Source organism: Carassius carassius, chromosome 48 (genome assembly GCF_963082965.1).
Source record: "Carassius carassius chromosome 48, fCarCar2.1, whole genome shotgun sequence".
NCBI classification, from domain to species: domain Eukaryota; kingdom Metazoa; phylum Chordata; class Actinopteri; order Cypriniformes; family Cyprinidae; genus Carassius; species Carassius carassius.
The window spans coordinates 11,907,125-11,933,516 of NC_081802.1; the positions used below are offsets into that span (position 1 = coordinate 11,907,125).

General features: G+C 36.1%; 1 protein-coding gene across 3 annotated transcripts in view; it reads left to right on the forward strand.

Moving 5' to 3' along the window:
• Positions 1–26,392, forward strand: part of dennd1b (DENN/MADD domain containing 1B) — a 90,008-nt gene that overhangs the window by 45,439 nt on the left and 18,177 nt on the right. For 2 of the 3 annotated variants that reach the window (XM_059544103.1, XM_059544101.1), the window contains 9 exons: positions 320–389; positions 4,206–4,286; positions 4,605–4,664; positions 8,468–8,521; positions 9,018–9,128; positions 13,759–13,859; positions 15,197–15,242; positions 16,763–16,864; positions 25,130–25,255. In XM_059544103.1, the coding sequence (XP_059400086.1) occupies positions 320–389; positions 4,206–4,286; positions 4,605–4,664; positions 8,468–8,521; positions 9,018–9,128; positions 13,759–13,859; positions 15,197–15,242; positions 16,763–16,864; positions 25,130–25,255 (751 nt within the window). The remainder of the gene's footprint in view (positions 1–319; positions 390–4,205; positions 4,287–4,604; positions 4,665–8,467; positions 8,522–9,017; positions 9,129–13,758; positions 13,860–15,196; positions 15,243–16,762; positions 16,865–25,129; positions 25,256–26,392) is intronic. The other variant, XM_059544102.1, reaches the window with a different exon arrangement.

The following is a 26,392-nucleotide window of genomic DNA, read 5'->3' on the forward strand; positions in this document are numbered from 1 at the left end:
TCCAGTCGTGTTTTTGTTGAAGAAACCAAATACTTTTATTGAGCCCGCTCCGTGGCGGGAATGTTTAAAATGCAAGTGTCAGCGAGTAGCAAGAATGTGGTAATAAGGTTCACTGTAGCCAAAAGAGCTAAAAGAAGTCTAAAGCCCGTCAATGTTAAAAGTCAAGGTGAGGAAGAATCGGCTGTGGTGTATTTGTGAAGAATGAGGTCCGCCCTTTTGAATGGGGCTACAGTGTTGTTTATAGCTTTTTCTTGTTAAGTATTTTAATAAATAATTGTTCAATGCACTTTTTTTTCTCTCTCTCTCTTTTTTTTGACAGCTATCTCCCATGGTTTGAGATTTATTATAAGCTGCTAAATACCCTTGCAGACTACTTGTCAAAACACCAGGTAAGTTAAGGGAAGTCTTCAACATGTCTTCACATGTCAAAAATGAGCACAGTTACAGTAGCAAAGATTTACACAGTACACAAGATTTACACAGAAATGTGTATTAAATCTGATTCTTTAAAAAATAAAGTGTGATTATTTAAGAGAAACTGTTTTATGAACAATTGTACACATCATCGGATTTGATGTAGAGTTTTTAAAACACCAGCTAAGTTAAAGTTGTGCATTTCTGATAATGGTTTTGCGATCTACACAAGAAGTGCATTAAATACAGCAATTTACGAAGAATGTTTTCGAAGATTTATTTGAATTTGTGCTATTCGGTATATATGCTATACTGAATGTAAAATCATTCATAAAACTGCTCTTAAATAAATTTTTTTAAATACTGCTAGTGGGGGAAAAAGGCCAAAATAACATGCAAGAATAGGTTAATGAAAGGTTAACAAAGAAATTAGCAATTTTTAAATACATTGTATTTAAAGAACATCTTTAATGATAGGCTTACAGGCTTTTTAAAACAGCAGCTAAGTTGAAGTCTTGTGTTTAGTGAGCAAAAATTCTATACATAATGACTTTGAAAAGATTTACACAGAACTTTGCATCAAATGCACTCCTTTATTAAATGTTTTAATAAACCATTGTACACTCATTATTGCATTTAATGCAATAATGCTTCCTTGCAGTCTTTTTAAAACTTTGGCTTAAGTTAAAGTTGCACATTTCTGAAAATGGTTTTATGTTGTGCACAGAAATATGCATTAAATTCTTGCAATTAATGCAGGAATGGTTTTTAGATTTACACAGACTTGCATTATATGCTACACTATTTCAAATCATTCTTAAAACCATTCTTAAATGATCACATCTAATTTAATCCAATACTTACCAAAACATTAGCCTTCAAGGAAGGAAGGAAATTCAAATTCAAGGAGGAAGCCTTCAAATTAAGAGAGTTAAGAAACATCTTTAGTTTCTTTTCATAAGAGTTAAAATTTCAGTATGTGAACAGATCAAACAGTATCTGAAAATTAATTTATGGAGAACTGTTAATATTTGTAATTGTAAAATACATTTTTCTTTGTGAGGTCACTTTTTCATGTGGCTGATTGCACCGTGCCAGACCCCCTATTGAGCAAACGGCTAATGTCACGAATAGTGAATAATGTCTCGAAACTACCAGTGTTCCTGCCATCCAGCTTGTGTCCAAAACTGCCACTGCAAAGCAAAAATCGAGGGTTTTGTTTTGTGCAAGGACAAAGGAAAAAAAAAAATATCTATAATCCATCTCAGCGAATCAGGCACAGTTGGTTGGTTGCGCTTTGCTTTGCAGTGTTGGTGACATTTAACAGACCGAGCATCGAACAGGAAATCAGTCCTTGTGATATATGGGAAAACAAATTGTCAGGAAATACTCTGTGCCAAATTTCTTTCTGAAAGTTTCACAGTAGTAAGATACGACTGAAAAGTTAGAATTAGGTAAAGGTAGTGAAAATATTAAGCTAACATCAAATGAAAAACAGAGTCTGGAGCCAGCGTGTAAGAGAAAGTCTAACTGAGGTTTCTCTATCAGTCGGTTATCGTTCTGTTATGTGTAACGGAGCCGCTGAAAGAAATGGGAGGAAGTCTAAGCCTCCTCTACACAAACAAATCACGGGCTAAGTACACTGGGAGTCACAGGGGTCAGGAATTAATTTGTTAGATGATCTGTTTCATCGACCAGTACCAAAAATATGCCTTTTTTTAAACTCCCCTCGTTTCCCCTCGTTCTTCAAATTTCATGTTTATCATTATGTAAAATACATTCTCTTTATGGCTTTCATTGAAGGCATTTAACAGATGCTTATTCAGTGTAACTTTCAAAGCATTAAGCTTTGTTTATGAGACTATAGTGGTCAACAGATGGTAGAACAGCAATTCAGAAAGTTTTCTTTTGGGAAAAGAAGTGCTGCATGTGTGAATAAGTACTACTTAGACAGTACATAAAATATATGATATTATTTTAATAAATATTTATTATAATATTTTTTTTATTATTTTATATAATATTTATTAATATAATAACAATTTTTTTTTTTTTACAAATAAAGCCTGTAGAACAGGTGTTGAACAGTGCAATAATTTGTGTAAAAATGACCTTAGAAAACAACTGGACAAAAATTTGCATTTAATGCAACCGTTTATGTAAGATTCGATTTAAGAAAGATTTACACTTTCACATTTACACAATTGTGACATTATTATTATTATTATTATTATTATTATTTTATATAGAATGGGGGGTGCTGTTTATACAGACATTTGCATTAAATGCAAATATTTAAATAAAGTTTTTACAAATTATTTGCCCACAATTAAAGATTTATACTTCTATTTAAAAAAAAAAATCCATACAATTTAAACCAAAATTTTCTTTAAATACGATAACTAATATAGGATAATTAATAACCAAAATGAGCCTTATTCACGAAAAGTGGGCACAAAAGATTAGTGTTATTAATTCATAAAATCATTAAGTAAATTGTTGTTGTTAAATTAAGATTTAATTTCATGAACAATTTACATACATTTGTTAAACCCAGAGCAAATTCATAGAATTTGCGTTTGCATTGAATATGACAATATAGAACTATTTTTGCTGGTGTTTCAAAAATAAAACCATTATATTTTAAAAGAATAAGATACGTATTAATTTATTGACTTTCTTTTACTTGAAATGGTTTGCAGAAGCATTATTATACAAATCTGAAACCGAAACCATAAACCATAAAGATATGTATTTATTAAATTTTATTTGAAGACATTTCTCATTTTAATTTAGTTTAACTTGATGTACTAAAGTAACTAAAAGTAAAACTGACAGAAAAAATTAATAACAATTTTATAGGCACGTATAAAACTATTAAAATTACAAAAACAACAAGTTTACTACAATTGAACTGAAATGAAAAAGGAAACTATACAAATAAAAACTATAAACAAAATGAAGATAAACTTATGCTAAAATAACCTTTTACAATTTTTTCCCCTCTTACTAACTGTCCTACAAAAGCATCACTAGTACGCATAAATGAATTGTTTGAGCGAGTAAGCATGATTGGGTTGACTTGTCCGTTTCCGTGTGAAGCGATGTTGACTGACGAAGAAGGACAAGAGCGCTGAAGGTTTATGGCGAGGGTAAATGAAGTGTTTCCTCAGGCTGTGTTACTGACCATGCGTGTGAGCATCCAGGCTCTCGTAACAGCGGCTCGCACACACACATATGTACAAACACACACCATACAAGCTGTGAGCTCTGGCCGCTTAGCTAATCTAGGATCTTGCTTACAAGGAAAGGGCAATCTAAATATGTGCCTTACTATTCTATGTCAGACCGTTTTAACAGCAGCGGCATTGCTATTCTCCAGCAAGTTTGAGAGGGTAAATTGCACTCTTGTCATAAAAGCTCGTAAAAGCTCAGCGTTATAATCCTGAGGCCTGTTTTGAGGCGAAGCTTTTCTCCAATGGCTTCTTAAAGCCGCCCTCTCTGAGGAAGGACCTTTGGTTAATTACGAACAGCCAATGTTCGCCATAAATCATCCCCGGAATAATAAGCGTCTGCCGCAGCCTAGCCCACCGTCTCTTAACCTCAGGATCGCTCGTTAAATGTGTGTCAGTCTGATATATTTCTCTTCTACACTGAGCGCTTTAAATCCAGGAATCGCTTTGCATTTGCCGTTGTTTTCCTTTCGTACTCCTTTGGTTGTGCTTTTTTTTTTTTTCTTTTTTTTTTTTTCATTTGTTGGTTTTTCAAATTTGTCTTTTTTGTCCTCACAGGAAGACGACTTGAACGACATGTTGGAAACGCTGCATAACCACCCCTTGCCAAAGCCGTATACGCCAGTAAATCTGAGTGTGGTAGGTGCTCGGGAGGGCTGACGCCTTGTTTAGAAACAGAAGTGGGACCACCAGATCTTTCTATATATCATTATGCCTATCTGTCTGTCATTTTATTTATCATTTCTATCTTTCTATCTTTTATTCTGTTGTTCTTTCTGTCTATCATTTTTATATTTGACTCTGTGTCTCATTCTATGCATCTGCCAATATTTTGCAGTCTATATCAGTTTTTTATTTTACTTTTTTTTTATTTTTTTTTACAATCTGTCTATGTGTATGTCTGTCTGTCTGATTTCTCCATCTAATCTGTCTATATTCTTCCTTCATTTTTGCAAGAGCAACTACTTGCATTTTGCCAATGGGCAAGTAGTGCAAGATCCAGGAAGCAGACAGTCGGTGAGTGAGTGTGCTGAAGGGAGAGGGATGAAAAGAAAGAGAGAGAGAACGGGGCAGTTCTGAAATTTGGAGCGTTTGCCTTAATCGCATGGGAGACAGCTCTCCAATTTTGCCAAATAAACCAGCTCTTCTTTTTAAAAAATATGGCAAAAAACCCCATCCTGGGTCTTGTTTCATGCTCTTCCACATGGCTGTATTTTTTCAAATATCAATTCTTTTTATTTTTTTATTAAAAGCAAAAGGCAATTATGCTGAAGAAATCTCCTTGATGCCCTGCCCATTAGCCTACATTTAACTTTTTATTTAAATATGGACAAAAAATTAATAAACACTGCACCACTGAATATCTGTTCAAGAACATTGCATTGAAACATCCAGTGTTTTTTTCAAGCTGTAATACTTTACTATTACTCTTTAATATTATTTTCTGACTGTAATTTAGTAGGTTGTTCCTATTGGAATTTGTAATAATATATCTATATCTAAATATATATCTATATCTGTATCTATACATATAGATATATATATACACAGTACAGACCAAAAGTTTGGAAACATTACTATTTTTAATGTTTTTGAAAAGTTTCTTCTGCATTTTATTTGATCAAAAATACAGAAAAAACTGTAATATTGTGAAATATTATTACAACTTAAAATAATAGTTTTCTATTTGAATATACTTTTAAAAAATAATTTTTTCCTGTGATGCAAAGCTGAATTTTCAGCATCATTACTCCAGCCTTCAGTGTCACATGTAACATCCAGTCTATCACATGATCCTTTAGAAATCATTCTAATATTCTGATTTATTATGAGTGTTGGAAACAGTTCTGCTGTCTAATATATTTGATGAATAAAAGGTTAAAAAGAACTGCATTTATTCAAAATAAAAAAAACAATTCTAATAATATATATTCTAATAATATATTTTCTTTACTATCACTTTTTATCAATTTAACACATCCTTGCTGAATAAAAGTATTGATTTTATTTAAAAAAAGAAAGAAAAAAAATGTACTGACCCCAAATTACTGACCAGTAGTGTATATTGTTATTACAAAATATTTATATTTTAAAAACATAGCTTCTTTTTTTTTCTTTTTATTTTTTTTTACTTTTTATTCATCAAAATATCCTAAAAAAGTATCACATGTTCTGAAAAAATATTAAGCAGCAGAACTGTTTCCAATTTCCAATGAATCATCATATTAGAATGATTTCTAAAGGATCGTGTGATAATGATCCTAAAAATTCAGCTTTGCATCACAGAAATAAATGATCATTTAAAGTATAATACATTTAAAAACAATTATTTTAAATTGTAATAATATATCACAATATTACTTTTTTTCTGTATTTTTGATCAAATAAATGCAGGCTTGATGAGCAGAAGAAACTTCTATATATATACAGTACAGACCAAAAGTTTGGACACACCTTCTCATTCAGAGTTTTCTTTATTTTCATGACTATGAAAATTGTAGATTCACACTGAAGGCATCAAAACTATGAATTAACACATGTGGAATTATATATGGAATTATATACATAACAAAAAAGTGTGAAACAACTGAAAATATGTCATATTCTAGGTTCTTCAAAGTAGCCACCTTTTGCTTTGATTACTGCTTTGCACACTCTTGGCATTCTCTTGATGAGCTTCAAGAGGTAGTCACCTGAAATGGTCTTCCAACAGTCTTGAAGGAGTTCCCCGAGAGATGCTTAGCACTTGTTGGCCCTTTTTCCTTCTGTCTGCGGTCCAGCTCACCCCTAAACCATCTCGATTGGGTTCAGGTCCGGTGACTGTGGAGGCCAGGTCATCTGGCGCAGCACCCCATCACTCTCCTTCTTGGTCAAATAGCCCTTGATGCCTTCAGTGTGACATAGTCATGAAAATAAAGAAAACTCTTTGAATGAGAAGATGTGTCCAAACATTTGGTCTGTACTGTATGTATATATATATATATATATATATATATATATGTATATGTATATGTATATATATATGTATATGTATGTATATATGTATATATATATATATATGTGTGTATATATGTATATGTATATATATATATATATATATATGTATATATATATATATGCTTTACATTTATTAGATGTTTGTTAGATGTTTAGATGTAGCAATGACACAGAAATGTATAATTTAACCAAAGCCTAATTTAGATATATATAGTTATATATATATATATGTATATATATATATATATGTATATATATATATATGTATATATATATATATATGTATATATATATATATATATATATAAATATATGTATATATATATATGTATATATATATATATGTATATATATATATGTATATATATATATATATGTATATGTATATATATATATATATATATATATATATGTATATATATATATATATATATATATATATATATATATATATGTATATATATATATATATAAATATGTATATATATATATATGTATATATATAAATATATATATATATGTGTGTGTATATATATATAACAGCATCAAAGTTGACTTTGTTCACATCATTAGTTATAAAGCTTGATGTTACTCAGGATTAGTAATCAACAAATTGACCTTAGCTTACAATCTAAAAGCCCATCAGGTCATCCAAAGGGGTTTCTTGGAATTGTCTGTACCGTCTCCCAGCAGGTGGTGGGTTCATTAATCACCATCATGTTCTGCTTTAACTTCTCTGAAGTTAAAATGATTGGCAACATGAAATGTTTGTTCACTATTGGAATTTGGGAAGAAGGTCTTGGTGATAGGAGAGGTTTTCATCTGCACTGTGTGGGCAGTAATGTTTAAATCTGACGTTTGTGTGTGTGTGTGTGTTGGGGAGTGGTGTTGGGTGCAGGGTCTGGGATTCTGATCACACTACAGGGAGCATCAGGCAGAGCACGGTGATAACAAGCACTCTGATAATGTGTGATTTTTATAAACACGGCTGCAAAGTGTTGGCCACCACCAGCTGGAACTGCAGTCCACAACACGGAGGGCAGTCAGCTGCTTGGTATGGGAAAATAAACACATGTCAGCACATGAAGAAGAGAACTTGGTCAGTCTGCTTTATTGATATCTTCAAATTGTTTATATTTGTATGATTATAGCAAAAGTGCTTTGGACACACAGATAAATTGTTTGTGACATTGCACAGCACTTAGTTCGATTGGTTCATCCAAGATGAATATTTGAAAGCATCTTGGAGTATAAGAGGATGCTAGATCCGCTGGAATTTGTTTGTGGATTATATGCAAAGGCAGCGAAAGTTAAACCTATGTGTTGAGCAACAGATGGGTATTCTTTACGCATGACGAATCGCGACCCAGCCTTGGGAAAGAGTGGAGCGCGCCACACAGGCAAACAAAAGTGCTAAAGTTAGCAGGCAGCGTGGGATCTTTGCTTCGGAGCCTCTTTGATCCAGACATTAAACTTGCTCGTCTGTTCAAACGTACGCCTGGCAGACCCCTCTGATACTATCAGAACAGAGCAGTTGGCTTTTGTACCTTAATAAAGACTTTCTCTCCGATGCGGGGAGCCTCCTCCGGTAGTGTCCACAGGGGATCGGCGTTTGTTGACTTCATGTATCTGTTGTCTGGATGTATGATGTTAACAAGCGCAGACAGAGTTCAGGCTGATTGCAGTTTATTTATTGGTTGTGGAACAGAGAGTAAGTTAGAGGGTCTGTAAATTCTAAATACTTGTGTATTTAGAATCTTATGTAATGTAAGCTTGTGTAATTTTGACCTTAACTGTAATCTTTTCTTGTCTGTTTTCTTCAGCATTCATACTTCATAGCTCCTGATATTAATGGACTCCCCACCATACCTGAAAATGTGAGTATGTTTAACCCAGTCACAAATACAGTGGCCACAAATTTAAGCCACACTTAATAAATGAATGTCATTGCATTACATATCAAATCAAGTGATTTTGAGCAAAACAAAACATTAAACTAAACAAATATAAAACAAAACATTAAAAAACATAAACCATGAAACAAAAGATAAAAACATAACCTTACAACAAAACATGAAACAACAAAAAATATAAAAAGCTTAAAAAAATGTGAACCAATACAAAATATAACAAGACATTAAACAAAAACATAAAACATGAAGCAAAACAAAATGGAAAACAAAACAATAAAAAACGAATGTGAAACAAAACATCAAACAAAATGTAAAGCAAAATATGAAACAAATCAAAATATGAAAAAAACATGAAAAACAAAATATTTAATTAAATGCAATGTCATTTATACATTAAGTGTGATTTGGTGTCCAAATACCTTAATTGCTCTAAATCAACCATATTTATCCTTCTTTTTAGAGAAATTTAACGGAGTACTTTGTCGCAGTGGATGTAAACAACATGTTGCACCTCTATGCCAGCATGCTGCATGAGCGACGCATCATCATTACCTCAAGCAAGCTTAGCACTGTGAGTTTCTGCTGTCATTCTCATTTACACATCAGACAGCTTTCCTGTTACTTAAAAATATTAATATACATTGTTTTTATACATTTTAAAATTGGTCTTTTAGGAACCATCAGTACTATTTTTGTATGTAAATCAACGTGTTTTTAATTTGTCATTTAAACATGATATGTGATGGACTTATTTTTTGCTTCCATGAATTTTTACACCAGTGGAAAATGCATAATCATAGAAATTATTCTATGAATAATATTAGTCTTATTATTCTTCCTGCTCTCTAGGACCACGTATTTCCAACTACATCATGATATGACACACATCATAAGAAGTTATTTAGATTACCTGCTTCTCATTAATTGAACAGTAAGAAAGAAAATAGTGATACAATAATGTAAAACATCTAAAAAAAATACTGTACACTGATACAGCTCTTTCAGCGGGCTCAAGTCTGCTAGCTTTAAATTATCACTTATTGGATCCCTGACACTTACAAACATTTTCTGTCTGGCTCTTCTTCCCTGAAAAAGGGAGTGGGCGCATGATGGTCCAAACTTTCACAATAGTTGGTGTAGAAGCGGCGAGTGATGTCATTCCCTCCCTATCTCTCTCCAATTCCCCCCGGAGCGTCTGCGATGCGCTCGCTGACAGTGCCGGAACCGAGGGGCTCCCCTCGGACCCTCTGGCTCCAGAGGAGGCTGTTGGAATGACCCTATCCATGGAGTATTTCACTCCTCCGGGCTGCCGCCTTCATTCCGTGTGCTCACTGACACGAGGGGTTAGAATGTGCAAATCATTAGTCTCTTGGGTAAACTGTTTTTTTTTTTTTTTTTTTTTTTTTAATACTCTCCCACAACTTGATTTACAAGTTTTGAAAAATGGGAGCATGAGCGACCTTGAGTTTATGAAACTAATATGCCAAAAGAGTTACTAAGAAGAACATTGATATTAAGGTTAAAACTTTCATCATTTCAAATCCCAACACCATCCGTCGTCTTCTCAAGAGCCTTGAGAGTTGCAAGCAACTGTATGAAAGACACATATGGTCAATTCACGCAAGTGTAGACATATGGCCAGTTTCCTGAATTTTTCAGAGTGGGCATATGACAGTGGCCATGGTGTAGTCAGCCTACCGCTACAGTTTCTCCAGCGAGCCAATGAGATAAAGAAAGAGGAAGAGAGCGAATGCATTATGCATTCTGCCATCAGATCCTGAGTGTTCAGGCCTCTAGTGAACCTGCTGTGTCAGTCTAGCAGAACATGGGCGCACACTTGTCTGTATTGGAAAGCAAAAGAATAAATCATGATCTAACAACAGTGCATCAGTTGACTTATTGCTGTTTTGTGACCAGAGGTAAGGAGTACCACTGTTTTAAAACCATGTCGCAGGCTCCAGGAGGCAGCCGCCCATGCAGTCTTGTCATATGCCAGTATAATTGTGCTGCATCAGGATCCCTCTAACTAGTCAACTGGGAGGCCCTGGCGCATTTCATCTGCGAGAACCCCTTGGCCTGCCCAGAGTCTTGACAGCCGCCTTCTCATCATGCTGTCAGTGGTATGCTAACAAGACCCAATCCCATCTTGGCCTGTGGTGCTAGCCACGGAGGTTCGTTTCGGCCTTACACTCCCATTTTTTAACACTCTACTCAGCAATGCCATCTTATTTTCATGCTTTCTTTAAGCATTTCTCTTGCCACACCTTTAATAGACATTTTATCTTCCTCCGGCACTTCCTGTTCTCTTCTTTGTGGTATCATGTTGCAGTGGGAGGTGGATTAGTGGTGTTTGGTGCCTTGCACCCTACCTCTACCTTTTCTTTTTTTAATGCCACCTCCTTGTTAGCGATACGCCTGTGTTGGCGCCCCACTCAAAGCTGTGCGTTTGTCAACAGGAAGAGAGAGCGAGGCTTGGTAATTGGGAAACAAGGAGAGGGCCAGGGGAGAGAAGTCTCGCAGGTAGCAGGAGTCAGCACAGACTGCGGCGCTGTCACCCTTGTCAGGGGGTATCGCACCTCTAGTCTCCAGTCTGCCCCAATCATAGATTCCACTGTGAGCTTTGTTTTGGTTATCAAAGAACGGGCCTTTTTTTTGGTCTTTGTCTATTCTTGGAGAAGTTGCCTTGGATATTTTTTAACCCCAGCTTCTCCCTAGATGTAGGGAATATGTTCGTCAACTTGTTTACATAGACAGGGTTCACTGGAAAGGTGTTACAAAGCATATCTTTCTACTTCATCTGTGGAATACATCTCAGCAAGGCAAAATGATACAAATGTACTCCTAGAGATGAGTGTGAATGTAGTTTGATTAAGTGAGAGTTCTGTGACTGTCACCTGATTGGGCAAATCCCAAGTTTGCTGAACCAAGATGGCAAGATCCTTCTGTTTCCTTTCCTCTCAAGAGAAATGTGCAGGTCTATTTCTCTCAGGGCTTATAGCTTGCTGCTTAGCAGTAAAAAGAAATGTGTTGCTGGTCTTGTTAGAGTCTTTCAACTTTTGCCTTGTCATTATTTTAATAAACAGGAATTTGTTTCCCCCCTGTAATTTGTAGTACTCAACCGATGCTGGTTTTCCAAAGATCTATGCCGATGTCTAAAGAAAATGTGCAGAACTGACGTTACATTTGTTTGGTTTTCATGTAAAAACCTCTTTTCATGAAAGTACTGTTTTATGTGTTTTCTTTGGGATTCTTTAGAATGGCATTATTGGTTTTTTGGGTCTATTATATTTCCAAAGATGGATACCTTTGTATAATAGAGAAAACCCCCATTTAACATGTCCCCAGCACACTAATTACCACTAACAGCAGTGGTAGCTCACAAGTCTCTGCAGGATCCAGTCCCGCATCCAAACAAACTGTAATCCAGCATTTGTTCTTGCAGATGACGACTTCTTTCAAAGGAATATCAAGCATACCTTGCCTTTTGTGGCCATTTGGCTTTCTTTTCATTTGGCATTTCTTCATTAATTATTCATAACACTGCCAAATATTTTATTGGGAGCAGCACTCCAACAGTGCATTGTGGGTACAACTGGAGATTCAATGGCAGTGATACAGTTCTTCTGACCTTTCTCTTTAATTGTCACAAAAAAGGAGGTCATCACTGATTTTCTTGCAGGATCGTGTGCGCTGTGATGAATCCCTCGGTTTTGAGCAAAACATTGTGCGTGGGAAAAATATCAAGAGTTGATTTTGTTTTTGAATTCCATCTTTTAATGTTTATCTAGGTTTCGCCACCTCCTTTTCATGCCCTTGTCTTTGAAAGAAGATGGCACTGTTTTACTTTCAAGTCCAGAATAAATCAAGCCAATTGGGCTTGTCTGTGGACATTGTTATAATTGGAATGTGGCATAAGGCTTTTTTACCAATCTTTACATTGTATAGAAAGGTTAAGCTTTAAGAAACTAGATGGAAGTCTGTTCGCACAGTCAAAGAAAAGTATTTCTTTGCAGTGCGATGACCTCTCAGCATGATTCATTTATTGGACCTTGAGAAAAAGGGATCTCGAACAGAATGGGTCTCAAAGCTTTGATATCAACCAAACTTCAGTTTGTGAGAAATGCCATAAATATTCATTTCTTCTAAATTGGCGGACGAAATTAGATCGGTCGCTACTAAAGCCTTTTCTTTCTTTTCAGAGAACTGCACAACAAATTTGCATATGTTATAATGCATGACACTAAATTACTGTTAATTAAAGATGCGCTATTTTTTGACTCGATAGGTCATGTCTTATCCAGAGTGGTTGCGTTCGACCACAATTTCACAGAACACAGAACACAACAACAACAACACTCAACCAACCTTACACATCACGGATGTACACAGAAGTGATTCCAGATTGAAGCTGATGTGCCACAGCCAAGCTTGGTTGGTTTCTGTGGTCAATTGTGATATTTTGTGTGTCAGTGAGCAGGGGTGGTGGTTGGGGGGTCTCTTGATACTTCCGAGCCATGGTTCACACATTACTGGAAGCTCCAATTGTCAAGACCCCACTTCCAGCCCCTATTCCCCATGGTATTCCAACAGCTCACAGTCCCTCTTGGCTAACTCATGTTTCATTCTTTGGCAATTTGCCCTAATGAAGTCCCAGAGGAGCCTTCAGACCTCTGTTCTTTTTCCATATTTAATCATGTTATTTTAATCTGGTAGATGAGGAAGAGTCGGTGTGTGTGCATGTGCCACACAGGTCATTACAACCTCTAGGTAGCCATGGGGGGAATCAGGGTGTGGTGAGGGGTCACTTGGGTGTTCACTCATTAAACATCCACACAAGCATTGCAATTAAGTGTTCGCTTCTTGTAGAGTCTGATTATTTACTGTGTGTGTGTATAACAGTAATAAAGCATCATTAATTTTGTATTGGAGCTGGAGCCGCTGCACATTCAACACCTTGTGCTTTGGTGTAATCTTAGGCCCTTGATTGATGCCCTGATTTTGGGTTTGAACCTGCGCAGTTAACATCAGAAAAGCAAAAAACAAAAGCGCACGTTTAATCTGCTTGTGATGTTATGATAAAACGAGTAACTGTCTAATGCTGCCTGCTCTTCTGGCCTGCAATAAACGCAAACCCCTTAAGCGTAAAGCATTAAACGATGGCATATGAAGGAGCTCACGTGTCTGTTTTTTTCTCACCGTAGTTAACTGCATGCGTGCAGGGGTCCACCGCAATGCTCTACCCTATGCACTGGCAGCACATCTTCATCCCTGTACTTACTCCTCACCTGCTGGATTACTGCTGGTAAGAGCCACGCTCATCTGCGCATGCACACACTTACACAAAGGTTTCATTTATATCTCACTCAAGCTTGGGCTGTACTGATTTTTGAGCTTTAGAGCTTATTGATGTTTGCTTTGTATGTCAAAGCAACCCTGACTGAATATTTTTTTTTTTTTTTTTTAAATAATACTAAATTATATATATGCATGTATGTATATGTGTGTGTGTGTGTATGTATGTATATGTGTGTATATGTATATTATATATATACAGTATTTAAGTACAAGAAATTGAAAAGGTCAGACTTATGTTAATCGGCAAAGCAGGTACATTCTAAAAAATTCAGCCAAACTTCGGTCGATCGGTAACATGGAGCTTCTGAACATGCAGTACTTCTTTCTGAAATACCCCTCATCCTAATGAATATCTTTCACCATGTCTGAGATCTCAAAGGGTTTATGAAGGACATGATTTATTAGCACTAATGCCACCATACCAAGTCCAGCATGCAATCTCCTTTTTTTTTCAGGAACATATACGGCTTGAGAGGCAGACTGATTTCCGTATGCCGACTGTGGGCTAAAACCATGACCGCACTCTTAACTTACTGCCCTGTTCTATAGCTACCAGAACACCCTATACCCTTAAATTGACGGACTTGTGCTGCCATGCTTGACACCAGAGCTCCTCAGAAAATATTTGTGGTCTTCGTTGCTGACAATGCTGATATAAATACAGCTTTAAGAATAGTGCCGTTTTCCAGTCCAGCACAGACATCCGAGGCGATTTATCATATTTTAGCCATCTAATTATACCTTGAAAAGCATTATCATATTATAAGGCTGTGCATCGATCATAATGAACACTATTAGAAATGATGGGAATTAGACTGGCATAACAACGTTACACTCACAGACAACAATGACGTGACAGAGCTCACCCTGTGCATGTGCATGCGCGTCTGCGTGTCAGTTAAATCTGTGGCCTTAACAGATGCAGCGAGGGAGACTGCAGCTTATTAACTACATAACCTGATTGAGCGAGCACTGTAGCGGCTACCCAAACCTATCTAATTACACAGCCCTGCCTCCTCCTGCTCTGCACCGAGACTCAAGTGACACTCACCAATTACACTAATCACCTTCAGCGCTCAAAAGCGCTCATTCCGGGAAACGGCGAAGATCTCTAGCATGCTGCGATCCCTGTTTATTATTATTTGCTTCGAAAATGTTCGTCTGGTGTTATATTTGTTCTGTTATGAATATGTTTTGTTAGTAAAGAAAACAATAAATGAAGTATTTTTACAATGCAATAAAGCGATTTTGTTGCTAATGACTGTGGTTTGTCTCTGTTTCCAGTGCGCCCATGCCATATCTGGTCGGAGTTCATCTCAGCCTTTTAGAGGTACGTCACATAAATCTACTGTCAGCAACCATTCATCATCCTTAAAGTGTTTTTCGAGACGTGTGATTAGAAGCACTATTGCTACCAGTCGCAGCTTTCCAATATTACATTTTTTTATTTACTTTTTTCACTCTGGGTCACTTAAAACCGACCGTTCCTATGGATTCAAACCATCTGAGATGCTAATAATGCCCATCTACTTTGATGCATCATCGCCGAGCGCGGGGAAACCTACAAAAATTGACACATTGTTTTTTTTTTTTTTGCTTTTCATCTCCCGGGCGTCCATGAGAAATGAAAGAGCCGGTGAAACGGTGGAGAAACAAAGAGATGGTGCGTGGTTATTGAGAAATGGCATGTTGGTTGGAGGTAGACCTATAGCTTCATGCGCAGATCTGATAGCACTGACAGCCGCAGCGGTGCTGGTGTTTATCACACGTTCTCCCGCTGACAGCCCCCCCCAAACTTCTCTCCCCAATCCGGCTGCACATAATTAGACCAAATCAGCACACGGGCCGCCGTAGCAGCGACTGTCAAAAATGACAAACCAGAAATTTTTTACACACTTGGCTGTTTCCCCCACCTGCACTGGAGGAATAATTATTGCATTTGTCACCACTACCTTGACTACCATTGTGTGGAAGCATCACACCGCTCAACACACTGGTGCTTGATTCAGTGTGCCTAAATAATTTTATTAGTTGTTTAGATATTATGTATATATTTATATACATATGTATATATTATGTATATAGAGGGAAGTCGTGGCCTAATGGTTAGAGAGTCGGACTCCCAATCGAAAGGTTGTGAGTTCGAGTCTCGGGCTGGCAGGAATTGTGGGTGGGGGGAGTGCATGTACAGTTCTCTCTCCACCTTCAATACCACGACTTAGGTTCCCTTGAGCAAGGCATGGAACCCCCAACTGCTCCCCGGGCGCCGAAGCATAAATTGCTGCCCACTGCTCCGGGTGTGTGTTCACTGCTCTGTGAGTGTGCACTTCGGATGGGTTAAATGCAGAGCACAAATTCTGAGTATGGGTCACCATACTTGGCTGAATGTCACGTCACTTTCACTTTCACTTTTCACTTTCATATTTAATCGTTAAAACAATTGCAACACTGTTTCACAGATAAATAAAAAGCATATGATGAAATAAAAATGCAGTTTGTTAGTTAGTTCGTTTTGTCACATATATGTATGTATGTGTGTGATTTTTGATAATCTGGATTAATTCATGAGAGTCTAGTGTTTGCATGAACTTAATCTTTTTAAATCGTTCCTGCTTTAGTCTTTATGTGAGTAGGTTTTGACATTGTTGAAGGAAAAAACAAAAAATATGTTCTCTGAATTTCTGTAATTTAATGCTGAAAATATTTGTACATTTTATTTTAGCCGTACGATATTTTTATACTACAAGAAAAAAAAAAAGAGTATTTATATATCAGATTTAGGTTATTAAATTGGTTCTAGGAAATGGGAATAGGCTGGAATGTGTGTAACCAAGTGTGCTGCATTTTCAGAGAGTAAAGAGCAGATCCCTGGAGGATGTGGTCATTCTGAACGTGGACACAAACACCCTAGAAAGCCCCATAGACGACCTCCACAACCTGCCCAGTGATGTGGTGAGTGTCCCAAACCCACACACACACACACACACACACACACACACACACACACACACACACACACACAGACAGACACAGACACTCACACCTAGAGATCTTAATGAAGACACACCATGGACTTCTGTTGCTTTTATTTAAATCTAATTATATTACTACAGACTAACTCCAGTGCTAAAGAATAATGTGCATTTTTAGAATAAAAAACCCCCAAAACTATTTATTTAGTGTTTTTTTCCAAGTACTGTAGATGTCCCTCCCCAAAATGAGGTTTTGTAAAATATGTATTTGACAAAACCTCCTTTTGTAATAGAGTAAAATAATAAATATAGTTTCTATATAAAACTATATATAAAACTGAAAAGGAAAACTACATTTAATATATATATATTTAATATAAATAATAAAAATGACTTTATTTCCCAAAATGGTTAATTTCCCCTAATTTTGCTTTACTTTAAAGACCAGATTGTTCCCAGAAGTTAGTGAAAGTAAACCTACACATACACACACACACACACACACACACACAACTGTTCTCTCTCCGCTTTCTTTTGTTTTAAGCACACTGTACAGACACATGATTGTCATATTCTCCCGTTCTCTGTCTTATTGTCACCCACCTGCACGTTTAAACAAACAGTCTTTCTCCGGTCAGAGGAACACACTGCTCCTCTGTACTCTCATCATTAGCAGAAGCAGCTGTGGATCCCCAAAATCCTCACTCTGCAAACCTGCCCCGTGACATTAAACAGCCGTCGCAATTCAACGGCCATCTCTGTGAATTTCAAACTCCTGCCTTCATCTCCTTTATCTTTTAAAAATCTTTTCTTCGTTCTGCCTGCCCAGTGGCACATCTCGCTAGAAGTCCTGGATTTTCTGAAGGCGCTGGGAAGAAGGGGGCCAATTATTAGATCCTGCTCTTCTGCCACCTGTCAGCGCCTTCTCTCTTTAATTAATGTTTAGGTGGCATGGTCAGGGCAACAGGAAGTGCATCCAGCATCGGGGTCAGAAACACGGCTGTCATCTGTCCTCTTGAATATAAAGAAACGTGTTTGTGTTTTTTTTTTCTTCTCTGCTGCTGGGGGTGGGGGGGTGTTTTAACACTCCTACATGATCCCGCTGCTGTCTGTCCAAGCAGAAAAAGTCAGCCTGTTCTGTTATGCCATTTCAGCACTGGCATCCCATTTGTAAATTAAATTGCAAACCGAGAGCGTTGTAAAAAAGAAAAAAAGAGTCGGGTCTTTTGAAACTGACGGAGGGGAAAGAAAAAACCTCTTTGTCTTCGTAGTGTGATAAATTAAGTGGCAGCTCCATGTTTGCTTTAATCCTCTTGCGCAATCTTTCATTGACTAATGATAGAACGTATTCTTCATATCATGTTAAATTACCCCACCTGAATGTAAATGTCACCTACAATAATACATTTCTCACCACAAAAAATTCATTTTTCTCTCCCTCTGGTTATCATACCTTCGGGGATATTAAAATTCATGACTCAAGGAATGTGTTTAAATTGAGCAAAAGCTCTAGGTTTATTTATTTATTTATTTGTACTTCTTCTTAAATTGTCTGTCACATGGTGTTTGCTGCAAATTGGTGTTAAAAAAAAGGACCAGTCGATTCAGTTTAATTGAATCAATTAATTTGATTCACTTTTTTCCTTAATGATTTAAAAACACATTTATTAACAAATTTGAGCATTTCTAGCCTCTAAAAAAACCCAATCAATGCATTTTACAACTCTAAAGCAAAATATAATATAACTGACCCTGGAGCGTTTCTTGTTTTTTTTTTCTTCTTTCCACCCAAGTCTTTTATTGATTCAAGCCGAACCTTTTGAGATTCATCTAATTAAACGTTTGAAGACTTATTATTATTTTTTTATTTTTTTTACCATGTGGACTTTATTATTCGGAGAGTCTGACCACTAGATCCGCTCTCAGACAGGTCAGGGGTGACAGTTGTCCTGAATTACCTGGCCCTTTTTTCAGACGAGACCCTATGCTGTGCTCTCCGCTCTCCGTCACATAATGGCAGTTTTTCCCCAATTTCACACTTAATATTTTAGATTTATTGACTATTAGAAATGCTACCACGCCAGTAGCGATTCCGTTCCGCGCAAACCTACGGATTTTACAAATAGAGATGATAATTGCGGTGGCTCTGAGAGGATGTGGTGAACATTCGAGAATGATTTCAAACATGCTTTTTATTAGAAACATCAGATGGGACGGGGTTGAAAGTCCACGGATTGTTTTTTGGGTTGCGGTTTTAATCACTACACTTTTTGAAAGTGTCACACAAAGGTTCAAAATGAATGTAACACTTTAAATGCTACTTTTTATTTTGTTCAAGTCAGTGCGCTCTGTTTCGTGAGTATAACGTGACTTTTTGATCCAACGTTTATAGAAATATTAAAATAAAAATATTACTTTAATGCCTTTTTAGTCTAACTCTTCAAGCTAACTTTGTTTTTCACACTATATTTTCTTTGTTTTAGAAGATATTTGGTGCTGAAGTTTTTATAGTTGCATCAAGAACTGAATTTATGAATATTTAGGAGATTTTAATGAAGGTGGTTGTTGCGTTTGCAAAAGAAAAAGAAAATAAATTATGTTAAAAGGAAAGTTTGCGCTCTCACAAAATAAATGGTGTTTTCCTCCTTAAACATTGTGAAACTTGTTTTTTTTTTTATTATTATTATTCAATTATAATTGGATTCGGTAGCAGGGTATTGGGGTATTTACTTGTGCAATCATTAAAACTCTCTAAAAATAGAAAATTATGAATCCGTTGTGCTACCAAACATCGCTGAAATCTTATTTGGTGCGATTCTCCGTTTTCACAGGTCCTGTATCAATCCTGAGACGGTTTTGATAAAATATTCCTTTTGAGTTTATTACTTTTGTTCAAGTTACGCCAGATCTATTGTTTACTTTTCCAGTTTCTCTCTTTGCTGCTCGTGTCATTCCGGTTGTCTCCTTTTTCATCTCTTCCACACAACTTGTATTTGTACTTCCTGCGTTTGGTCGTTTATGTTCTAGATCAACAGTGAGAATCTGAGTTTGCACACCCACCTCGTGTATATTAAACTTCCAAAATGAAGGTTACCAAAATTAATCAGAGAGAACGCAATATCGGCATGCCTCCTCTGAGATCAGCCGGCGTGGTGTTTAATTGGGATTCGAGAGAAAACAAAAACAAGCACTACATCAGCTGACACACCAAACAATTACTGTTGGGGGAAATTGGGAATGTTGCGTTCTTCAGCCCTCGTTCTATTTCCAGGGCATCGCAAGTCAAATCCGTTCAGGAGCCTCTTAAAGGATCAGTTTGTTGTGCGGGACAGGTGGGGCTCATTTCCACCCCGAGTGGGCTAATGCAGTGTCCAGGCCTCAAGGCACCGGCGTTATTGGTCTGTGGATGAACAATAACTGTACTTGATTGGCACTTTTTTGCTTTAAACTCTGAAGGCGCAGAGTGTCAGACTCAAATCAAATGCAGATGTCTTAAAGATCATGCAATTTTACATTCAAAGGACTTTTTCAGTCAGACCTTTTAGAGTTTTAATGTATTAAAAAATAATGAAAAGTACATTTTGAGACGTATTAATAATTAATTTTTTTACAGACTTGCTGTATATCTTCCACATGCCAAAATCAAGTAACCTGCGCATTCAGCATGCTTATGTTAGCATATGAAGAAGTAGTGATTGATGCAGTAATTTGCTTTGTGAATGCTAACTAGTGAACACTGTTGAGTGGTCATTTGTTTTGCTTATTTGTTTCAGTTCAGTTTTTTATGTTCATATTTTATTACTGTCTAATAAATATCACATCATATTTGTGACCATATATATATATATATATATATAATGATAATTTCATTTCATATTAGGTTTATTAAATATAAATATTAGATTCTGAATGTATTTGATTATTTTGTAGTGTTATAATAATAATAATTATTATTATTATTTTGTATTTTTATTTTAAATGTATTTTTCAACGTGGGAGTTTTTTGTCAGAAATCTTAGCATTTTCTATTTATTTGTTAAAAATATATATATATTATTTATTGAAAATATTTTATGTAACTAAGAAGCACTGACCTGCATTTTGTCTGAAATCTTTTAGCATGTCTGACATGTGTCTAAATGTTTACTGTGTATTAAGACACTGACCTGCATTTTTGTCAGCGATCCTTTAGCATTACAATGAAAATATTCTTTGTCTTTTTGTATTTCTAAAAGGATGTGAATTCAGAAAGCATGTACATGTACTTTTCTGCACAGTGCACATCAAAAGAAAGCAGAAGATTTTCATATCTATTTCTTTTTTCTTTGTAGTCCACTAATTGCCTCCCAACGGCTTTCCATCCCTGGACAAGAATCCTTAACAAAACATATTTTTTCCCCTCCGTCTTTTTTCAGCCATACTCCGAAAGAGTCACAGTGTAACCTGATGATATTGTGAGCGGATTTATTTACATAATTATCTCCACATTTCTTAAATGCTTTTAATTTCAAATTTTCTTCTTGTGTATTTTAGGCAATTTTTTCAGTTGCTTTTTATATAAATGTTTCATATTTTCTTGTCTCACAAGTTTAAGTAGTAATATAAAAATATGACAAATACAAGTAATGGTAAAAGTTGTACGTTTTGTTGTAATACATAGATTCCACTCTAAATACCCAGTCAGGCTGTAAAATCCATCAGATCTCGGTTTACAAGCCTGGCAGAAGAAGTGTATAATATGTGTGTGAGGATATGTCTGTGTGTAGCACCTGTCCGCGGCTTGTCCAGTTCAATGAATTAAAATCCCTTGACCATAAACAGCTCAGCTCTAGATGAGGGCCGGCGTGTGTGTGTGTGAGTGACTGAGCGTCTCAGAAGTGGTCTTCTGTTGAAACTCGGTGTATAATAGAAGCCCACTGCAGAGCAGATCTCCGTAGTCTCATCCTTTAGAGCAGGAGACAGTGATGCACCTGCTAATTATCATCTCCAGCTGGTGAGTTAAATGGAGATCTGTTTTCAGGGCCACCTCTGACCCTGTGCTCTTTACTTGACGCACTTCAAACCCTGTTGGGGAGTCCATGCAGTAGAGTTTAATGAGGCCCTGTGTTTGCCCTCCGCGGGCTCAGCGAGTCGGAGGCTGCACTTTCATCCTCAGCCATCCTCGCTTGATGTAAATTGAAAAGATCACAGCTATGGGGAGAAGACCTATAGTGGAAAGGCCTCTCTGCATAGATTATGAATATCATAACTCAACATAACTCACCCCCCCACTCCCCCCATCTTCTCCCTCACTATCCACCTCCTACAATAGCATCGTTATAATTGGACCCAATGGGGGAGTCTTCCTTTGATCAGATCAGAGGCTGAATGACTTTACACTAAAAAAATGTCACTGCCAAATAGGTTTATCACCTGTAGAGCTAAGCTCCCCTCTGATGCCCCCCGCTCATATCTCGTTAATGTAACTCAAAGTGTAGCGGTTAATTAGTCTGACTGATCAATTTCTGGCCACGCTTGTGCCGGCCAATTATTCAATTGAAGTTTATCACCATTGTCTTTGAATTTGTGTGTCACAAATCGTGGTTTGTGAATCAAATCTTGAAAGAGGACAAAATTGAAGTGTAATGTACAGTAAGAAATTCTGTAAATAATAAAAAAAAGTTCTAATAAGATATCTGAATATCTAAACAAGAATCTGAGTGTGCAAAAAAATCAACATACTGAGAAAATCACCTTTGAAGTTGTCCAAATTAATTCTTAGCAATAAATATTACTAATCTAAAATTAAGTTTCGATATATTTCAATTTGGAAATTTACAAAATATCTTCAGGGAACATGATCTTTACTTAATATCCTAATGATTTTTGGCATAAAAGAAAAATCGATAATTTTGACCCATAAAGTGTAATGTTGGCTACTGCTACAAATATACCCCAGTGACTTAAGACTGCTGTTGTGCTCCAGGGTCACATATACATTAAATATTTATGTAATGTTTAAGATTTTTTTTTAAAATGTAAGTGTATTTTTTTTAAAAGGTGTATATATATATTATATAATTTAAAAGGTTGTAATTTTAATATATAATGTGTGTGTATCTTTTTGAAAACTTAATTTAGACATATATATTATTCATTTAATGTTTAAGACTTAGAAAATGTAAATTACTTTATATTTTTACACACACACACACACACACATATATATATATATAGATACATTTTATAATAATTATTCTCTCTTTCTATACATTTCAAATAATTTAGAAAATATTTAACAATTTAACAATATTAAAATTATTATATATTTTTATTTTATATATGTTATGCATTTGTAATTTAAATCTGACTTAAAATCTTGATTAATAATAAGTCAGACTTAAATATGACTATATACAGTATTTTTTTTATTCTATAGATGTCAGAATTTTTGAAAACATTTTATAATATTTTAAATAAATTATAAAACAAAAAAATCTAATGCCAATTAAATATACCTCAAGTATTTAAACTGATTAAGAACAAACAAATAAATAATATTTTCAAAGAAAAATAAATATATAAATTGAAATCTTAAATGTAAATACAACCTTTTGTTTTATATCCTCGTATTTGCCCACTGGGTATGCTGCACATTCTCCTGAGCGTGAGTGGCATTTTGCTTTCTTTGATTCTACAAAAATTAATGTTTAACGTATTGTTCGGGGAGAGTGAGGGGAAAAAAGACAACGCATCAACATGAAATATTAATATGGCGGCAACTTTACATAAACATAAAAGCACTTAGCCAGCGTGAATATGGAGATGACATTTGTTAATTTAGTGCCGCTAAACTTCCTGTTTGATGCTTCTTCTATGGATTCACCATACCAGCTCAGGGACACTGTGGAAAAAAAAGAGGCACGTCCCAATAGAGACGAATAGAACAAAATTCAACGAAAATGAAATCCATTCTATATGGAAAAATGCCAGTTTGTGAACATCCTGAATGCAAAACCTCTTTCCAGGATCAGTAGGGTCAGTGACGATTCAGCCAGGTGGTTTACCTGTGTTTCTAAACCCAACTGCCTCTTGGTATTCAGTGGATCACCTAAATGCTCTCGTTTATGGTCCTCGCTTGATCTTCCCTAATGAAGGAAGCTAAACTGATTATTGATATGCATGCTGCTCAGTGTGAATTGCAGGCGTGCAAATGAATTGCCAACAGATGGTTGTGAGCGACGCAGCATACGTAATCAATTTGGTTAACCTTACATTACCTGGATCAAGCACCGCTTCATGGATCATCCCCATGTGTTTGTGCACCGCTGTGTCTCATGACAGGCTTGGATGATTCGATACAGAAGACTTGGGAGTATGAGGAAAAATCTGAAGGGGACATGCAATTCAGATGATTTTCCTTGATGAATTTATTTATGAAGCATGCATTTATGTACAATAATGCAGATTTATATTTGTTTATGGAGTAATTACAAAAGAGGTAACGTTTTAAAACAATTTAATGTTTATTATGTATTTATTTTTGTATTTTCAACAAAATTGTAGTTTTAACATCAAATAAAATGTTTACTTTTAGCATAATTGTCTTTTAAGTTTAGTTAATTAATTAGTTTATATATTGAAAAAATATATTTTGTATGATGAATACCTTATCCTGAAAATGTCAAGTGGTTTTAACATCAAATAAATTAAACAGTTTTGCTGTATTTTTTTCCCCCAGAATAATTTTTATTTAACTTGAAGTGATGAATTATTTTTCTTAATATTATGACATTTTGCAATGTTCTCTTTGGGGCATATCTTTTGACTTATGACAACATGAACTCTCTAATTTTCTGCGTTAATCTGTTATGTTCATCAGTACTAAAGTCTTTTGAAACGCAACTAAGCAGCAGCGAGTGGTGGATAACAGTAGTGTATACCATGAAATAATGAAAGTACATGTATGTACTATGAGAGAGTTTGGAAGTAGCTGGGGTACAAGGCAAAGAAAGCAAGGGGACGAGACTCCAAGATTCCCTGCCAGTCTTTTTGCTCTGTGGCCCCACCCCTACACACGGCTCCATCGCTTCAATTAACAGAGCAGCAGGTGCTCTTGAGAGATAGAAGGCTTTTCTTTATTTCTTTCTCTATATTTTAGGGTGGGGGTGACCTGTAAATGTGACACTTCACACTCTGAATGGGTTTGCCTGTTCCTCCACCTATTCCAGAGGTGTTAATTTAACTCTCTCTCTCTCTCTTTCAGGTCTCCAGTCTGAAGAGTAAGCTGAAGAAGCAGTCGACTGCTACAGGAAGTGGGGTGGCTCGGGCCTTTCTGCATGCTCAGGCTGCACTGTTTGGCTCCTATCGGGACGCCCTGAGATATAAACCTGTAAGACTGTCGCTCTTCACTTCAAGCTTTTCACAAAGAATCACCTTACCATCACATTATCAACACGTATCAACATGTATCATTTTGATACATAATACAATAATTTCTGCAAGGCTTTTTATTGAAAAAAATTCATTTTTATTTCAAATTTTAAAATTGTAAAATTTTAACTTAAAGAAGTGGCCGGTTTTTATTTTTGAGTCAAAGCCATTTCATGAGACATAAAGGGAAAAACAGGTGCAGGGAAAGGTGGGCCTGTCTGCATAGCCGAAATGTCAGATGTGGAAAAGCCTGGACTGTCTCTTTGAAGTCTCAGGCCTTTTGTGGACTTTTGTCAGACTCTTCTAAACTCGTGAGATGTGCCTCACGGTTCTGTGAGTGGTGTTGAGGAAAACAAAGGGTGCTCTCTGTTTCTCAAATGTGGCCATCTTTGTTGACAAGGCAGAGAGTAATTGGTTTGTGTAGACCCAGAGAGCGAAGATACATTATTGATGTTTCAGCGGTTGTGCACAAACTGTCTTTTCGCCACTAGAAAAAAAATACACATGCTCAAAGTCAAGTCTGCACAACTCTCAGCCTTCAAAGTGTTGCCTCAATTGAGCACATTTTCGACAAATCTACATGGAATTACCACTGTTTTTATTCGTCCTTTTTTATGGAAGGCCCTCAGTCTCACCACTTTCATTTGCTTCACATTTGCTTTAAAACACAAGCTCAAATACGGAGTGCTCTTTTGACAGTCGGCCCTATAGCTCATTAGGATTCTGAGTCGAACAATTGAAAATCAGCCTTTGTGCTGTTTTATTTTGATTCATATTTCACTTTGTTATTACTGAGACAAAAAAAACACCCTCAGGTCTTTGAAATGACAGCATTGCAGTGCTATTTAGCTGAAAACATTGCATTAGTTGCAATCTATTATAATTAAATTCATAATCTATGCATCATTTCAGAGCATCCCTCCTTGAATTCCTGTATGCTTCTGAAATAGGATAGCAGACCCAGTATTTCACCAGCATTACTGTCATGTCCTGCAATAATGGCTTCTCTTCTGTGTGCTGCATTTCTAAGGAGGTTTGCAACAAATCATCTGTGTGAAATACCGCTCTGCTTTATGGAGCTCGTATGCTTTCCCAT